The sequence below is a fragment of the Rhinolophus sinicus genome, chromosome 1, assembly GCF_057876585.1.
Source record: "Rhinolophus sinicus isolate RSI-liver-muscle chromosome 1, RSI-T2T, whole genome shotgun sequence".
Lineage (NCBI taxonomy): Eukaryota > Metazoa > Chordata > Mammalia > Chiroptera > Rhinolophidae > Rhinolophus > Rhinolophus sinicus.
Window position 1 is genome coordinate 209,772,954 of NC_142501.1, and position 19,534 is coordinate 209,792,487.

At 43.0% G+C, this 19,534-nt stretch overlaps 1 protein-coding gene across 2 annotated transcripts in view; it reads left to right on the plus strand.

Annotated features, from left to right (window-relative positions):
* Positions 1–19,240, plus strand: part of CLNK (cytokine dependent hematopoietic cell linker) — a 160,674-nt gene extending 141,434 nt beyond the window's left edge. For both annotated transcript variants that reach the window (XM_019716570.3, XM_019716571.3), the window contains exons 15-19: positions 2,553–2,593; positions 7,304–7,437; positions 8,919–8,996; positions 9,706–9,861; positions 16,526–19,240. In XM_019716570.3, coding sequence (XP_019572129.3) covers positions 2,553–2,593; positions 7,304–7,437; positions 8,919–8,996; positions 9,706–9,861; positions 16,526–16,672 — 556 coding nt within the window. In that variant the 3' untranslated portion in view covers positions 16,673–19,240. The remainder of the gene's footprint in view (positions 1–2,552; positions 2,594–7,303; positions 7,438–8,918; positions 8,997–9,705; positions 9,862–16,525) is intronic.
* Positions 19,241–19,534: the final 294 nt, after the last annotated feature.

A 19,534-nucleotide genomic window follows, 5' to 3' on the forward strand; every position in this document is an offset into this window, starting at 1 on the left:
TCATAACTCTTTTTAGGCTGTTTTCTCTTTAAGGCCCAATCTGACGCAGTATTCTTCCCCATACCTCAATATGATACCCTTTCTTAAGGTAATGTTGTAAACGGGGGGGGGGGGGGGGGGGGGAATCATATGGTCGTGAAAAGGTCATGAGCTCTCCGTCAGACCCACATCTGCAGCCGTTGTTGGATATAGTCTGGCTTCTCTTGTTTATTTGTTTAATATATTGAACAACATCTCCTGATTTTTCTTCCGCTGGTAACTGGCTTCTTCTCCTGAGTCCCCTTTTGAATTTGTCCCCAAGCTGACCTCTACATGCTGGTATTCCTAAGGCCCCGCTGAGGTCCTGTCTTCCATCACTCGGAGCCTAGGCACTTTCGTCCATCCCCACAGTGCTGAATGTCCACCCGTGTTGGAAATTCCAAAATCCCTACCCTCTGTCCGAACCACCCTTCTTAGCTCCAGACCTATACATCCAGTTACCCAACGTGTAGTCTTCCTTAAACAGGGGACAAGCATCTCAAACTCCTAATGTTGGAGACTGAGCTCTTCATTTCTACTTTCGTTCCCAAACTAACAGTACCCTCCTACAAACTTTCTCACCTCAGTCAATGGTAAGCTCTCTTTCCCAGCTTTTTTTTTTTTTAATTGGGGAATAGTGTGTTTTTCCAGGACCCATCAGTCGTTGTCCTTCAATCTAGTTGTGGAGGGCGCAGCTCAGCTCCAAGTCCAGTCGCCGTTTTTAATCTTAGTTGCAGGGGGTGTAGCCCACCATCCCCTGTGGGAATTGAACTGGCAACCTTGTTGTTGAGCTCACGGTCTAACCAACTGAGCCATCGCCGCCCCTCTTTCCCAGCTTTACTCTTCCCATCCAGTCCATTTCCAACTCCCCAAATTCCACTCCAAAACATGCCTTAAATCTATCCATTTCTCCTCGTTTCCCCAGCTCCCAACATCGTCCAGCCACCATCCATCTTGCCTGGACTATTGCAATAGCTCATGCTTATCTCCACAGCCTACTTTCCACCCAGGAGGAGCTGTATTCTGGTCACTTGCAGAATAAGCCATGTGCCCTTGCCGCTGCGCCCTTCCAGCTGCTGCTCTCTCTGCCTGGATCACACCCTGACTCCTCACCCATCTCCTAGTCACCTTTCAGACGTCAGCTCAGTTAGCATGTCTCCCAGGAAGCCGTTCTGGAGATCCAAAGCTATTTGTCTGTGTTAAACCAAAGGAACGTGTGCTGTGTGCACACCTGTCGGAGCATTTCCCCCACATCGCACTTATGATGCTGTGATGTCTTCTTGCCATCAATGAAGTGCTTTAGAGCAGACGCCATGCCTTATTCGTTTTATATTCCCCCAAACATACCACGTACCCAGTAAGTTTTCAACACATGTTTGCAAAATGCAAGAATCATTCATTGTCTTTTATATTTGTTTGGTTTTTGCTTCTGCTTCTATCCTTATAAAGTCTGTACTTGAGGCCTAGAATATCCTCAGAGGATATTTCTATTCTCTTGGCTCTTTCTAAAAATCCCAAAAGCTTAGGATAGAGAAATTTTCGTGGTTTTTTTCCAGATATTCATCAGAATTGTCCTCTGGCTCCTAGTAAAGACTTTCACAGAGTCAAAGTCTTGGATGTCAGCAGAAGTCTGAGCAGGGATGACAGCATGGTGTGCTGGTTGAGTGACCTGTGAGCATTTCGATCTCAAAGCTGGCCGTGAGACCCCAGGCTTCTGTGCAGATGACAAAACCAGATCAATACTCAGTTGATTTCACCGGTGCTAGAAAAGGGCTAGATGTCGTTCATTAACCCAGAGGCTTTAGTCAAGAGAACAAGCCCTGGGATTCAGCACGTTCCGTGTAACTAGATTTAACTGTGGCAGCACCTAGAGTTTATCATGACAATGCTGACCATAATACGAAATGAACCAGAAATTACAGCTAATGTCAGATAAAACTAAACATTAGGTCAAGTGCTAACTAGAGCCATCGGTAGACAGTCTCGGTGACATCATTATTGTGCTTAGAAATGCATGTTGGTGTTTCCTCTTTCATTTTTCATAATCCCCTTTTCCTTATGGGTTTTCTTATACTGATCCGCACAGTTTTCGCACCTCGCTCACATTTCAAGAAGGAATAAGTTACTTTCTATGCTCTTCTTCTTGCTATGGCTGACTGTCCTTCAATGGGTAAATAATTCCTATAGAATAGAAGCCCCAACCAGCCACTTATTTTCTATAATTACTGTAGTGACAAGGCAAGTGTAAATTCATGGCTTCCAAAAGTACATCATCACGGTAGGTGCTCACTGGAGTGACCTGGAAAGAACTCACATGGGTCAGTTCGCGCCATAGCTAATGTTTGCCTGTCTGAAGAAAGGACAGAAAGACCAGCATCCTCTCGCTTATGACACAGACGCTTCTAGCTCATCCAGTAAAATCTGAATGGCTTTGCACATGTGACCTTGGCCATTACCACTGACCTTGCCTTTGAGCGGAATGACACCCAGCATGGGAAATACTAACATTCTTTCAATTCTAACATTTTCTTTAGCTCTTCAGTCATGACGAGCACCCACAGCCTGCGAAACAGAGGTAAGAACACGTTACCTAAGAGTTATACAATGAACAGGTAAATCATCTCACTGCAGTATTCCTACACTGTGACTTACGTAGCTTTGGTGAACCTCCGAGTTGCCGAACCAATGTGTATACAATTAGCTTGTTTTCACTGAGAGATAGCATTTCATTGTGTGAATACAATTGTTATCCGTAATTAAATATGTTCGCTTAGGTGGTTTCCAGTTTCTTCCCTCTTACACCATTCTATTGTAAACATTGTACATGTCTTCCCTTACACATAATGTGTACGTTTTCCCACATACAAAATGTGGTAAGTTCTCTTTCTAAGAGCAAAATTTCTAGGTCATAGGATAGTCCTCTCTTCAATTGTACTTGGTGGATTTTCCAAAGTAGGCGTATCATTTAGTTTCACCAACAGCTTATGATTCCCCTTGTTCCTATTCTCTCCAACAGTTGTTTTTAACAAAACTTAGTTTTCAACCACCCATTGGGTATAAAATAGGTTTCTCTTAAGTAAATTCTGAGAAATGGAGAAAATAAAACTGATCTCTCTTACTGATTGTAAAGAAAAAAATCAAAAGGATATCCTGTCTGCAGAGATAACGAGAGCAGCATATAAATGTGGTGTTAGATTACTATTAGTGTTCAGTTTTGATATTATTAGTGTTCTGTTGTCCAAAACTACATCTGTCATGTTCTTTTGTCTTTCTTTCCTCTCTCTCCGTGCCGTGGAGACTCTGTGTGTAGGTCTAATCCAACCTCTCTCTGCTGAGCCGTAAGGGAGAGCCGAGGGCTGGAGGGAACAGGCCCCATGGGGAACAGTGGAAAGGCCGGGGCTCTGTTGGCCTTGGTTCCAACCCTACCTCTCTCCCTACAATGGGCTCAGCTTGAGCAGGTTAATTCTTGGAGCTTCGACTTTCCCATCCATAAAATTCAAATAACAATATTAACTCACAGAGTTCACACACACACACACACACACACACACACACACACACACACACACACAGCCCTCTGGAAGCCACATTTTAATATTTTTCCCTTTTTTCTGCATTCCCTTTCCTTCTCCAGGGAGTTCCTGTCCATTGAACCAATCAGACCAACTGTTTCCTCCCAGGCCTCATGTCTTTATTTCGTTTCTGCCCTATAACATCTAGGCCTTGGGTTGGAAAACTCATTTCCCCTGATGTACATACAGCCAGGAACAGCTTCCCAAGAGAGGACAACTTTTTTAAAGGAAGGTGGCTATGATTAATGGGATGGGCTCAGTCCCTGAGAATCGCATGACAGGAACTGTCACCCTGGAGGCCAGATCTCAGCGTAGGAAGATGAAAAGACCTGGAGTATCCAGAATGGAGGACCAGGGGCAGGACAGGCCCAGACAGGGCATTATTCACGGGGTTTTGACACTGTGCTGCAAGGATGGGAAACAGAATCATGGCTTAAAGAGGAATCCAGAGTCTTAACTTGAAAGACAAAAATCTTGCACACATAAAAAATTAAGAGCAATTGACGAATGGCACAGCAGTAGATGAAGTGGATGGACTTCCCAGCCATCAGTCCTGTCAAGCACCCTCAGGCTGGACATAGATGATTTGCCCTGGGGTTTCGGAGATTTTCTCTACACTTCTCAGAGGAAACAGGGTTGCTTCAAGAAACAGCCTGGGATGGACAGGGGGAGTATTTGGGCCTCCAGAGAACTTCAAACACCATTAATTCCTCTTTCAGTCAACAAATATTCACCAAACACATGATTCATACCCCAAATTGGGCTAGGCCCTAAAAATACAAAAAAGAGTCAGCCCCGCCCTTCAACTAACCAGTAAAAGCACCTTCCATGCCCGTCCACCAACTGACTGAACCATGGTCATTCTACCAGATAAAAATTCACCTCTGGATTGCAGTACCTGGCAGAAATTAGGTGCCCCAAAAACAACTCTCAATCCAGGCTCTCAGAGTTCTCGGTCTAGTGGGCTCTCAAAGCTTCCTGGTTTTAATTGGAATTCCTTAGGTGAGGGAAGATGTCCTCTTCAGGTAGAAGAGTGAAATCTCCATCTCTGTCGGTGGAGATAGTGTCATCCTTATTTTACAAGTCAGAAAAGATTTGGGAAATGTTTAGTTATTCTGGGTAGTTCAGTTACTACTTCATAAACAGCCTCTACCTAATTCTCTGATAAACAAATTCAAGCTCAGCTATTATTAGGAGCCTAAGCTGATGGATCGCAGGACAAAAAAATAATATTTTGAAATATCGGAAGAGGATCCAGAATGGTTTGATTATACTCCAAAATAGTAACATTACTCTCTAAGTTTGGGACTCTGGATGATTTGTTTTCTTTTTCGTTTGTTTTTAATTTTTGTTCACTAATGTTTTTTCTAACTGCATTTTGTTCTTTCAATTATATGGCTTTTTTCTTATAAGACTGTTTTTTAAGTTGTATGTAGGATAAATTAAAATATGTTAATAAATATGTATGGATATTTAAATAAAAATGTTTTTATTATAAGTTACAAAAGGAAGGTCTAGAGCTGCATTTCTCTAATAATGTTAACACTAGTAGTAACATTTATTGAATGACTAATATGGGTGAGGCACTGTGCTAAGAATTTGATATACATAAGAATTTTAAAATATTAGTAATTATTGATATCAGGATGATTTTACAGCCATACCATTTTTATTAGGCTCTCCTGCCCCCATTTTTATTGCCACAATGTCCTTCCACTCACCCTGTGTCAGCCTCTTCGTTTCTGTGTCATCCTTTCTCCATTCTCCAAGTAAGAGAGTCCTATTTTGTGGGGGTGTAAAACTCAAATGCAATGTTTTATGTAAAATCTTTCCAAAGATTAGCTGCCCTTATTTTAGAACAAAATCAATCAAATACTTGTAGTGGATTATAAGCTCAGAATTGTATTTATTGATTAAACAAAGACCCAACTAGCCTTTAGGGGAAAATTGCACGGCCAAGTTGGTTTTTTGTTTGTTTGTTTTGTTTTATTTAACTCATTCTACCAATAGGCTACGATGCGTATAGCTGTTCCCCAGTGCTCTTTTGCAAGTGGGGCTTTTAAAATATTCAAGAGTTGAAATATAGTAAATCAGTTGCCACAATATAATGAAAAATTCATAATCACTGAAGACTGTTCTGTACACTACGCAAACTGATAGGAAAAGCTGATAATGGTTATTTTCTTCTCTCAAGTATGTTCTTATTGTTTCAATCGTGTTGAAAAGATAGCTGTGGCCATTTCAATAATAAGTCTGTATGTATTGCTTTGCTAGAATTCAAAATAAAGTTTTTAGAGTCTTTTTTTTTTTTTTTTTTTTTTTTACGATACCTCCTTTAGCTTTCTCTTGGTTAGTATTTGCCTGGTATACAGTTCCCATGCTCATTAGTGATCGCTCTGTGTCATTATATTTCAGATGTGTAATTAGCACTCCACATAACTAGAATGTTTAAACCAATCTGCATCTGATTTTTAAATGCTGTTTACAGTTCAGATATTTATTATGGTTACTAATATTTTGGATTCATTTTTATATTATTTTGTGCCTCCTATTTGCCCTGCTTTTTATTGACTTTTGGTTTCTTTTCCTGCCAGACATTGGGTTCATCTCTTCTTTATTCTCCTTTGTCTTTCTTGGAAGTTATACTATTCTTCCATTGGTGTTAATGTTTTAAATTAAAGCATGCGTGCATTTGAAACCTCTGCAGTTCACATCCTCTTCCCAAACAATACAGGAAGCTTTTAACATTTTTAAAGGAGAGCTGTCTTTAGCATTATTCCTATGTTTAAGGTTCTAGCTTCTCTTTTAAGGACTCTTTTCCCCAGGCATGATTTTGTAGCATCAGACATTAGTCATTTGGAAAATAATGATTCACAGACCCAAGCAGATCTTTCCAATGTTAACATATTTCATTATGAAATATTTTTTTTAATCACATTTCTAAGTAACACCACCAATCTCATCAAGTCTAACTATTGGGATGCTGTTATGTCAAGATGGCAAACACAAGTTTTTCCAAATTCCAATCTGCATTTGAAAAGTCTAACTTTACAACTGGCAACAAACTGCCCGCTGTTTTCCATAAAGTAACAGGCTCACTTGGTTCATTTTTAACAAAACATCTGCCAAATGCCTGAGTCTGACTAGCCATAGTTTGTCAGTCATTTTTCAGGTTACAAAAGTGGTATTCCATGAAAACAAAATGTTATTCTTTCACGTTTAAAAAAAATAATGTTTCATGAGTTAGGAACAAGTTTAGCTTGTTTAAGAAACTGAACAAGTTTATTACAGCCAGACTAGAGCAAATGATAGGGGTGTGAATGGGTGGGTGGATGGATGGATGGATGGATGGATGGATGGATGGATGGACAAATCAAAAGAGAAAGATTGTTCAGGACTTTACTGACAGAAGTAAAACATTTCAGTTTTCTTCTGGGTGTAAAGAAAATCATGGAAGGATTTTCACCAAGGGGAATAGCAAAGTCAGAATTACATTTTTTAAAGATGACTCTGGATACCCTGGGGTCGGGGGACAAAAGTTGAAGCAAGAGAACAGCCCAGAGGAGACTGCCATCCAGAGTGAGATGACAGTAGTGTAGACGGCGAAGGTTACCACAGACACAGGAAGGGGTGATGGGCTCCAGCTCCGTGTTGGAGGGAGGCAATCTGAGATGTGTAGTAACAAGTCATTTAATTGAATTCTCTTTTCCCAGATCATAAAGAAAGCACACAGTCCAACCCTCCTCAGAGATGTCAGTCTCCAGCCAGCTACAGCCCTCAGGAAAATTCCCTTCACTATAAAAACACGAGCTGGAGAAAACCTTGCCCCCCAAGGTCTGAGGAAAAGGTAAACTAGACACTCCTCTGCGTTGTCTTTCTAGATCAAGGTAGCGTCTAAATAGGGCTTTTTTGAACAATGCTTTAAAGGAAGTCACAAGTGACTTTAATTTTTCCCCTTCTGGCTACGTATTACTGGGTTTTCATATTTTAAAAAGTGTTTTGCTGTAAAACATTTTATATTGCTCTTTCACCAGATTCTTTGACTTACATACAGTAGTCCCCACTATTCACAGGGGATGCATTTCAAGACCCCCGGTGAATGCCTGAAACCTAGACAGACTTTGTTTTTTCCTATACATACAAACCTATGATAAAGCTTAACTTATAAATTCAGCACAGTCCGGGAGAAACAACGATAACTAATAATGAAATAGGACAATTATAACAATATACTTGTACTGTAATAAAACATAAAGCAATTTCTTCCAAAGGAGGCCTCAAATAAGCGACGACTTTGATCCCAATCTTGATGGAAGACGATGGCAGAGCTGGGTAGAACAAGGGGGAGGGGGATGCAGGGCCAGCCCACACCAAGCCCTGAAGCTGGTGTCCACAGAACGGCCAGCACAACTGGCTGGCCAGACCTGTGTCCTCCGGTTCGGTGGTGGCAGGAAGTGAGGCCTCAGAGTTAGGTGGGAGCTGGCTCGTGGCACTCACCTGTGCTTGGGCCATTCATCTTGGAAGGGTCAGGTTTGTGCTGAGAGGACCAGAGAATCAGACTGAGAGACCCAGGACCTGATGTCACATCCCTAGGTTTGCCAACCAGGTGACAGGTGTTGACTGAGCCCCCACTGTCCTTCTATGCCAACTTCCCGGGGTTGTGGCAGGGGTGGACTGAGGATGAGGGCTGAGGAGGGGCCCTTCCTGTGCTGGACTCATGCAGGGGATCATTGAATATTATAATCCTTGGGAACTGCAGACCCAGGGTGCACCTCTCTGTCTGTCCTGCTCTCTGTTACGGTGGATGTTAGAACTGAAAGAAATCAATCGGTAGAAATAAGACAGCAAAGCACAAGGAGAAAGCCAGACAGACTAAGGTTCGAATCCTAGCTCTGCTGCATGAGATTTTACGCAAGTGGCATAAAGCTGCTCTCAGTCTGCATGTGTCTATCCCTCCCCACGTTTTCATGACTGGGGCGGCATGGGCTTCAGAACAAACAATAAACATCCCACCTCAAACAGCTTCGGCAGGTGAAGACTTAGAAAGCATTGATAGCTGGAGGGTTTATTATCCGTTCTGCCTTTCGCAGTAGATGGAGTGAAATTTCTGGTTGCAATGACACATGGACTCTGTCATGCCAGTGTCACACTTCCTAAGCTGCAGTTACTTTCTCTGGGTCCAGACCCGGGACAGAATTTTCGTACTGCACATCTACTATCAATGAAACTGTGATTCAGCACTGTGGGGACAAAAGTGAATTTTCATTAATTAAATTACTGGTGCCTCCCTTTGACCCCTAAACAGTCATCATTTAACCTGTCCTGCAGGATGTCCAGCACAAAGAATGGTACATTGGCGAGTACAGTCGCCAGGCAGTAGAAGAGGCGTTAATGAAGGAGAACAAGGTAATGCCTTCTGTGGGGTCCCTCTCCACAATGTGTACGGCCCAGCGTGTCCTTCCGCCAACGGCTGGGCGCTCAGTCATTGCTGCCCCCCTTCCCCCTTCATGCCCGTTTCTGCCTTCTCCCCCCAAAACACTCAGAAAACAATATCCCAGTTGAATGACTTCGTATTTTCCTCTATTAGTCTGTTAGTTTTGTCAAAATGTGTTTCCCATTTACCAAAGATGATTTAGATTGCAGGATTGCCCAGATTCATTGTAACAAAATCATTGCCGAGCTTAAGGCTACTCGGTGCAGCCCCAAAGCAGGATGGTGCCATTGGGAAGTGGTGGCGTGACTGGAGCCAGGATCTAGGCAGGGACTGGAGACTACAGAAGTGACACAAGATAAAACCACAAAACAGGGTGGTGCATTTATCCCTGACTGTCAGGCTAGGTTGCAGGCACGACGCCGAGGACAGCGGGGAATGTCAGGAGATTTGGAAGAAGGGGGTGCCATGATCTGACTGCAGCACTTCTCAGACAGTAACAAGAACCCTTATGCATGCTGACACTCAATAAATACTCACTGAATTAAACTGAATCAAGAACTAGTTTGCCAAAAATTAAAGCCGTTGGGGAATCTCATCCACGCAAGCGTCACTGTTGTCACCATGGCGAGGGTGGGACGTTGGCATGCCTGAGGAAATAATCATTCTTGCCTTTCGCTTCAGGATGGCACTTTCTTGGTCCGAGACTGCTCCACAAAATCCCAGGCTGAACCCTACGTTTTGGTGGTGTTTTATGGAAACAAAGTCTACAATGTGAAAATCCGCTTCCTGGAGAGGAACCAGCAGTTTGCCCTGGGGACAGGACTCAGAGGAGATGAAGTGGGTATAATGCAATGGCTTCCCTTTTCCATGTCAAAGACAAATAAAGGGCGAGTTTGGGGGGTGCTGGCCAAGGCATCTGCACATCCCCAGGGCCACAGGACAGGAGAAAAGGACCCCACCCTGGAGGAGGAGAATGTAATTAACCCTCCCAGCCCCCTTCCACAAGCATCCCACACACGGCTTACACTTCAGCCCCCGGGCCAGCACCCAATCCTGACCATCCCACGCATCTTCTGTCCTGCTTTGCCCATTAAAGAAAACTCACTCTTCAAGACATACCTAAAATCTGCCTCCCAGGAAGCCTCCACATGAATGCCACATTCCTTCCAGCCCCAGGGCTGAACTCCCACCGCAGGCACTTCTGATGATATCTGTTAGTGTTAGGGATCTGTACGTAGGTTTGTATCCCCAAATTGAAGGTGAGCTCACCTCAGTCAGCATTTAGTACTGCATGGAACACACCCGTTATCAGTACAGATCCGCTGTTAGGCGACCAGGTGAAAGAATGAATCAACTAAAGCACTCACTCGTAACTATCGATAAATCAAAAAGAAAGGAGATGGATTTTCACTGCATAGGTTTGTGCTCGGCCTGGTTGAGCTGCATTACCTCCTTTTTAATTTTCAACAACTCTTTGACATAACAGTTGTTCCTATGTTACATGTAGGGAAACGGAGGCTCAGAAAATTAAGTAAATGGCTAGAGACATATAGGTGGTGAGAGGGCAAGGACAGGCTGTTCTTTCCATTCTTCTTGAAGGAAGGAAAGAACGAATAGAGGGAAGGAAGGAGGGAAGAGTCGGGTTCCATGTCTGGGTCACCATTTATGAGCTCAGACTATCCATGTAACTTCTCTGGGCTTTAGCTTCCTCAGATGTAAATATTCTTTTCGAGTCTAGATTTCTATAATTCAGTGATTCCCACTTAGCGTCTCCAGACCTCAGTTTTATCTGTTGGTGTGTATTATGGATTGGATCGTGTCCCCTCACTCCCAAGGTCATATGTTGAAGTCCAGAACCTCAGAAAGGGACGGATGGTATTTGGAAATACGGTTTTCAAAGAGTGGATTAAGGTAAAATGAGGTCACTAGGGCAGGTCCTAATCCGACATGACTAGTGTCCTTATAAGAGATTAGGACACAGACACAGAGGGACGACCATGTGAGGACACAGAGAGAGAACGGTCATGTACGAGCCAAGGAGCACAGCCTCCAAGGAAACCTCCCTGCCAACACCTTGCTCTCATACGTCAAGCCTCCAAGAACTGTGAGAAAACAAATGTCTGAGGTTTAATCCCTCCCACCCTCCCCCATCTGTGGTACTTTGTTACGGAGGTTCGAGCAAACTAATACAGTAATAAACCAGAACTTACACCAAATATCTATTTTTCTTCAATAGATATCAAAATAAGGAATATTGCCAGGGCTGCCAAAATGCTTCAGGTGGGCACATTTGTGCAACTCCTATGAGCAGGTTCGTGGAGATTTCCGCTTAAACCCAGTGTCTGACCCAGAGCACTTTTCTGAGAATCACGGGTGGCTGGAGAGTTGTGGTCAGCACTGGCCAAGCTGCCATGACGTCAGACCACCAGGCTTCGCTACAGCCCGGGAAAGTTTTGGCATCCATGAGAGTACAAATGAATAGATTAATATATCAATCTGCCAAATACAGCCAGATTAAGAAAATGCTACGTCAAAACTAAAGAAAATAGCCGCCAATTTTTCCTTTTGTGATAAGGATCAGTGAGTCCATAAATGTGGAGTACAGCACTGCCTGGAACGTATCAACTCCACCATAAATGTGAGTTATTATAGTTTCATTATTATGACTGAGTCGTTTTAGCATCGAGGCTATAATTTCCCTCAGCTAGATACCTATGGTTAATGGACTTTCCAGCTCAATATCCCTTTATCCTTCTATATCTTCTTTCAACTCATAAAGTTTCTCATTAAAAACAAGTTTAATGTGATTTTTAAAGGCTTGGGATGAAGGACTCCTTTCCTTAGAGAATCCAGAATATGGAAGCCATGCGCATTGACGTGTGCCCGCAGAGCCCCTGTGAGATGCTGTTTCATTTGCTCTCTCACTTGACCTTGAAACTCTGGAAAGGACCCACTATTGAACCCCTTTCACCAGAGAAGCAACTGAGACCTGAAGAGGTTACAGCTTTCTTTCCCAAGAAGCCATACTGTGACCTGCTAATAAAAGAGAGAACAGTGGCTCTGAGTAACATCCTAATGACATTCCATCAGATTGTCACCCGGCTCACTGACTGTGTCGGCAGGTAAACAGCTGTCATCTACGACACCCCATAGATTAGACCATCAGCTGCCAGGTGAACTGCTCTAATTATTCTCAACCGGAATCCCAGACGGATTCCAATGCCTATTCTAAGAAGAACTTTGTATGTGATTAAGGCATTTTTCTCCTCCCGTATATCCTCCAAGCAAGAGTTTCCTTTCCATGTATTGATTTAATTAACACTTACCTATGTTTTCTACACATGGGCACTATTCTGTGCAGTTAACAATGATTAACTAGCTTGATCGATTTAATCCTCATAGCAACACTGTATGTGAAGTAAATGCTGCCCGTATATCCATTTAATAGATGGTGAAACTGAGGCACAGAAATGTTAAGTAACTGGTCCACGGTAACAGCTAGTATTTGGCAAAGCTGGGGTTCCGTGTAGTCTGCAAAAATACAGACTTCCTCATATAGTCTCAGATAACATCGTGGCCAAATGCCAACAATCCACAGCCCACTTGCAAACATCCCAGAATAATAGTCCACACTTACATGGAGTTTACTATGTGCCAGGAACTGGGTGGAAAATTATCGTTTACAGGTAGTTCTTCCTGCCTTTCCTCTGAAGGAGCCGTGCCCTGATCTAAGAGTGAGACAGTTACGATTTCTCTCCTTTCCCTTAGCCCTGTCACAGTGGGAGCCCTGTGTCTTGCTCAGGAAGACTCTCCCATCTTAAAAAGAAGATAACAGAATTTGATACAGCGGGACTCTGCTAAACGTGTGCCCACTAGTAGCTTCTTCAGCTGTTGCTCAAATAAAGAAACAGCATCTTACTCTGACTCTGCAGGGAAAACGTAGTGAGACGCAGGGTTCCAGGGTAGTTTGGATTCTGTATGGCTTTTTGGCTGTCTTGTACACTTTAGAATTAACCACACATACACTGCAGCAACACCTGTCTCAAGGAAGTTATTTGAATTAAGATGAGCTGATGTCAGCAGAGTGCAAGACACATAGGGCAGATGCTCAATAAGTATTGTTTTTTGTTTTTTGGTTTTTTTTTTTCATTTTAACTGTGTCCTGAAAGCCCTCTTGTTAGATCTGTGCGCCCCTGGGCATAGGCGGGAAAAAGCTCACATGTGGCCAGGAGAGCCCGGACGAGGTCTCCCCACTGCATCCCCACCCTAGAAGGCAGGCAAGCACACAGAAAACTCTCATGAGCAGAGAAGGCAAGCAACCCACATACGCCTGTGAAGAATAAGTCTGGAAAGGTCTGTTTTACTGCATATTAGGTATTTGGTTCCTCCTGTTAGCCACATGAGCTAGAAACTCATGTCTGAATTCAGATTTAGGGAGTACCCAGTGTATTAGTTTCCCGTGGCTGCTGTAACAAAGTACCTCAAACTTGGTGACTTAAAACAACAGAAATGTATTCTCTCACAGTTCTGGAGGCTAGAAATCTGAAGTCAAGGCATCGGCAGGGCTATACCCCTTCTGGAAGCTCTTCCAGCTTCTGGTGGCTGCTGGCTTTCCTTGGCTTGTGGCCACACCACTCAAATCTCTATCTCCCTGGTCACACTGCTTTCTCCCCTTCTCGGAATGAATCTCCCTCTGCTTGCCTTACAGGAATACACATGATTGCTTTTAAAGATAGCCTAGGAGAAGTTCCTCTTCCCAAGATTCTCAACTTATCCTAACTCTAGTCACGTAAAGTAATAGCCACTCTTTTGATATAGAAGGTAACGTTCACAGATTCCAGGGATGAAGGTATGGCATATTTGGGGGGACCACTGTACCCATTTGCTCAGTTCTTGGCCAGGTATTAATTTGATGCCTACGCTATGTTAGACTCAGTGCTCCATTCTGGGGACAGAGAATGGAGTAAGGTGGAGTCCCTGCCACCCAGGGGACACCTGTGAACCTGTGCCTGTCTATCTATGCATGCACCCAAGCAGAGGCAAGATTGGGAATATTGAGCGATGGGTAGAATGCCAGCCCTGCCAGCCAGAGAGGCACCTGCCATTCATAGTCTGCAGAGCGTCCTCCCCTACTAATGCCAGCCCTGCCTAAGTGGAGGAGTCACGTGTCAACATTTCTGTGAGAACTCGTAGAAGGGAGCAGTGTCAATCATCAGACCTTTCCTTGTCCTGCAATGTTTACGATCAGTGGCTGATAATGATGACAGATGTTTACTTGATAAATTAAGCTTTGAAGACTAGAAGACACAGACCATTTACCCATGGGAGTCGTTTTCACTTCCCCTGCCTGCTGCTCGACTCCCTCTCTCTCTGCATTTACCACTCTCTCTCTCTTTCTCTCTGTTCTTTTTCACTCCCATGTGTGTACCCAAATGGATTTATTTACCATCCAGGCAGTGAAACATTGCCTACAGTGGGTAGATAGGGCAAACACAAAAGGTTTCAACAAATTTTAAGGTCCAATGTTAGGGTGACATTTGCTGTCCTCCTGAAAAAAATCATTGAATGTAAAAGTAAGAGCTTGATTATAATTTTTGTAAAAGTCTCTTTAGGGTAGTATGCCAGCTGCAGGCTTATCACCAGAACTCAACAATAAGAAATGACAGTAGAATTTATTGTTCCTGCCTTTCTTGCTCCCTACTTGTTGAAACAACAATTTCATATAAAATGTCATCCATGCAAATTATAAAAATGGTTAAAATGGAATTCATTATTTCGGGACCCTCCTAAAGAAAACAGGAGTGAGAATACAAAGCAAACATTTTCCTTCTGAAGATTCATACCAGGAAAGAAAATTTCCTTTGTGCCTTTGGGTGAACCGATGATGTAGAAGAGTTCTCCATGAAAAGTTTTTTCTCTTAAATCCCTTTTGGTTTTGTCAAGTATGAAGAAAGAGAGAGAAAAGTGTTTTTACTTTATAACCAGAAATGAAATACAAAAATTTCCTTTCTTCCTAAAGTCTTCAGTGATCGTCTATAAACTTCTCCAGTGGTTTCGTTCCTCCTTCCTCATGTTCACAGCAAAGCCAGAAGGGAGGAGGTCATAGTAATGTCTGACACTTACTGAGCGCTCACTGTATGTACAGCTCTCTTCTAAATGCTGTGTATGTGTTAATTAACCCTCACAATGGCCCTCGGCCCTCAGAGGCCATTGTGAGAGCTCAGAGGTACTTCCCAATATTACCATCACTGTTCATAGATGGAGAAATGGAGACAGAGGGTGTAAGAAACATAGCTAGTGAGTGGGAGAGACCCGCTTGGATCGCAGGTCTGTGGGCTCCACGGGCCCTTCATTTACTATCCCCATTACTACCCCCCCGTTGGACAATGGGACAACCACCTCCCCTCAGCATCAGGCAGGAACTAATATTTATTGTATACTTACTAGGGGTAGACAGATAGCTTATCGCATTAATAACCATGCACAGATCCAGTAACAGGCCCAGAGGAGCAAGTCACTTACAGATTTAATCAGGAATCTTTCAGTGGGAAAGACAAAACCCAACTCAAATGAGCTGAAGTGGGACAATGGGAGGTTTGTTGATGCAGACATTAGCAAGAACAGGAATGGAGTGAATCCGAGACTGGTCCCTGTGGGGGCATTGTCCCTCCACAACTCTTTCCCCAAGTTGTCCCCACTGTGGGGCCCTTCCCTCAGGCTGTGTCATCTCTACCATGATCTGTCGAAATCACCCAGAATGTAGAGCCCATTTCAAGTCGCTCTCTTCGACAATGCACTTCCTGATTCCCCTCAAGTTGAAATAATCTTACTATCTGTCAAATCGCCAGTTCTTTATCTCTAGAAACATAAAAGTGTAATGATCTGCGTTTTATGTCAGAAGAAGCCCAGGAAAGGAACCTAAATTGGCGAAGAGCTACCAGCCGCCCTGCAGTCATCATCGGTCTTTCTAATTACACTAGAATTATTAGAACAAGAGAAGTTGGCAGGAGGGAGGTTCACTGCAGGCCTTTCCCACCAACTTACTAAGTGAAGGGCAAGCCTTGGTCTTCTACATTTTGATTTGTCACAATTGTGGACGAGGTGAGGGAGGCACCGGATTCCCCGTGGCTGCCTGCGGTGCAGTTAACTCATGGAACTCATCTGAATGGCTTCCCCTAGGGAACCTGTGATAACAACAGGACGCTTGACCAGAGCCCCGATTCTGGTAAACACGGGAAGCTGAGAGCTGCCCTGGCCTCCTCACCTTTGCTCTCCCCAAGTGCCTTTATTCTCCCTCGTTATCTGATCATTCTTATCACCCACCCTTCAGGAGCTTGCCTGCCACAGCCATTTTTTTAAAACTCACTTTGGGACACACCTTTACAATCGAAAAAATGTTTAATGAGTTAACTTCTTTTCTAAGTAAAACTAAACATCTGTACTTTACCCTGAGGACTCAGAAGGTATTTAATTTTCATGAACTTTCCTTTCTGTGTTTCAGAAGTTCGATTCAGTGGAAGACATCATTGAACACTACAAGTATTTTCCAATTATACTAATTGACGGGAAAGATAAAACTGGGATTCACAGGGAACAATGCTACCTGACTCAGCCACTGGCTCTCAACAGACACTTCTCACCTTGGTAGCTTGGTCTTTGTTTCCTCTTCAGCTCAGTGGATTCAATGCCTCTGTTATTTGCCATTTATTTCAAAAGATTATTTTCTGTGGATTTAAAGGCATTTCTTCATAAAAAAAAAAAAGAAAAAAAATTCTATAGTGGAAATTGGAAAATCAATCATGGTTTTGAAAGCTCAAGCCACAAAAGAAATATTTATAAGATGCAAAAATAAAACCTAGCTTTTAAAAACAAATCTTCTAAAGACAAAATTGTAAAGATAGTCCTTCTACTCCTGTTACAACTGACCAACACATGTCACAACAATTGCTTCAATGTGTGTGGCTAACACATGACAAGTCGAGGTGAGATTCCCAAATCTACTCGTATGCTCTTTTATAGGACCTGGTGCGGCCTTTATTTCAGAACTGTTTGGACATGAAAATGTATTGTGTTTTCATGATTCCTTATGCCAAATGTGCTGGCAAATGTTAGCTCTATTTAATTTGGTATCCTGGAAATTCAATTATAGGAAAGGAATGTGGTATAGAAAAAAAGAGCACGTGTGAATATCACTTTAAAGACAGAAATCAGAAATGCTTTTACCATGGTGTGAAATGGCCAGTCTGCAGGATATTCTGTTTAGAGTGGCTTTAAGGCAAATAGGATTAGCGGACTCGTATAGTAAGAAAGTGAGCTGAATCGGAATAAAAGTATAGTTTTTAAAAATTAAAGTTGTGGATTTCCATTCAAAGGAAAAAAGACTGCTCTCCACTTAGTGCTGTTTTGCACACGTCATATGGTCCCACTCAAGACTAAGAGGATCAAATTATATTCCTGTTTCACAATACAGATGAGGAAAGAGGCTCAAAGGAGTTATTGATCTTACTCAGTATAAGAAGCAAGCCCAGATTTTTATCCATTTTGCCTGATTCGTTCTGAGCACATCTTCCCAGGTATATTCCTTGTGCTATGAAATGTTGCAATCGAGTTAAAAAGATAAATTACAGAGAGGAAGGGAGAGAGGTAGAGGGAGGGAGACAGAGAGAGAGAGAACTTGAAATACAGATTTATCCACTTTAACATATATAAATAAATAAACTCCTATAGTGCAGTAGGTTTTCTGTGTTGCGGCTTTTTTGTTTGTTTGTTTTAAAGAGTTCTGGTTGAAATTAAGAGTACACAATGCCTTCTAATGTTACCAAAGCCTCCATGTGAAATTCATGGAGTATTTATGTAACTGTAGCTTTAACGCAGAAGGATAACCAAAATAGAATTAGAAGGCAAGAGACGGGCAATGAAACTAAAACAAACAATGCCCATTGTTATCTCTTGTCCAAAATAGCAGACAATGAGCACTCGGAGATGAGTTCCCAGCATCTACCAACCAGCGGAGCCCGTGCACGGCTGTCTCCTTTCACAAGATCAATGTGAATTAATGCCTCTAAGTTCTATGGTCAGCACTGGATGAAGGTGCTCCTTGTAAAGCTGGAACTCTAGAGACCCAACTGAGCTTATCTTGGAGTCTATCTGCACAGAGTAACAGGGGAACTAGGAGACAAGCGTGTTTAAATTGGACCTTGGCCCCTAAGGAAGAGACTGATCAGAGCTGAGGGCAGTATGGTGGCTGTTCACTCTCAACCGGGTTTGAGCAACTCAGGCCCAGCGTGTAAACAGACTCCGCAGGGCGACCACAGGCTCCGGTGCAAGAAGAATCTAGTCATCACTCTAAAAAGCTACTGGAAGATTACTGACTCACTTATTCACTGGGGCTGCACCGTTCCATGCTGTGTCCTCAAGAAATGTGTCTGGCTTTCTTCTTGTTGTTTAAGTAGATGAATAGATCCTGGCTAGCATTTTATGGCTTATGTTTTAGTACCTCTTATTCCTAAGTGCATGATGGGTGCTACAAGGAAATAGAATTAGAAATTGACCATCTTAAAATGCCCACAATACTTACACATATGAAAACCCATGAAAAGAAATAGAAAATTTAAAATAGTGACAGGGGTTGCTTTAGGTCTTTAGGGTTTGAGGAACCATGTTAGTTGAGTCTTCTGGACCTCAGATGCCAAGACAAGAGTTAGAGGTGCAAACATTTATTAGAAGTAATGTCTGAGAAAGATAAAGGCGAACAGGGATGGGAGTAGACAGGGAGTGACTTCGGGCTGTGCTGTGCTGTAGGTCTGACACTTGTGGGAGGAAAGAAGGAAGGAAGGAGGATGAGTAGGAAAAGCATCAGACTAAGATGGAGACTGGAAAGCCTTGGCCGGCCCACTGGTAAGAGCCAGAGCAAAGATTGCTCATAGAGAAGAGAGTCCCATATTGGGCAGAAATGGCCAGGTCTCAGTACACCCCCAGGCTAAGTCATTGGCAGGGGTTGTCCCGGAAAAACATGACCTTCAAATGCTATGGGACACCCAGAAAGCACTGCGGCTGGAACCTGTCAGGTACCTCGATGATGAACAAGGTCTTCTTAAAAGGGAGACCCAAGTGGCCCAGCTCCATGTCGGCCACAGGGACATTCCGGTTCTCAGTGTTGATTGTAATGACATTTTGATTGTAATCGATTATTAAAGAATAAAGATATGTACATGTTGCTTGTTCTTGATTCTTACAACCGTTCTGTAGAGAAGGCAGGGTTGGTATTCTTAACTCATTTTATAATTGAGGAAACCATGCCTCCTTGGCCAAAATCTTAGTGACACAGTCATGGCTGGAAGCAAGGTCTTCATACACACTTCTCCATTCAGTGTCTAGCTGCTCATTGAATCTGTAATTAAAAGTTCAGTGATTTGGGCTTGGCGTGCCCAAACTCCAAAGGGCTTTGATCCCTCTTCAACATTATTTCATTTTCAGTTGAAAAGTATCGTTTCACACTTAGGCTCAGTAG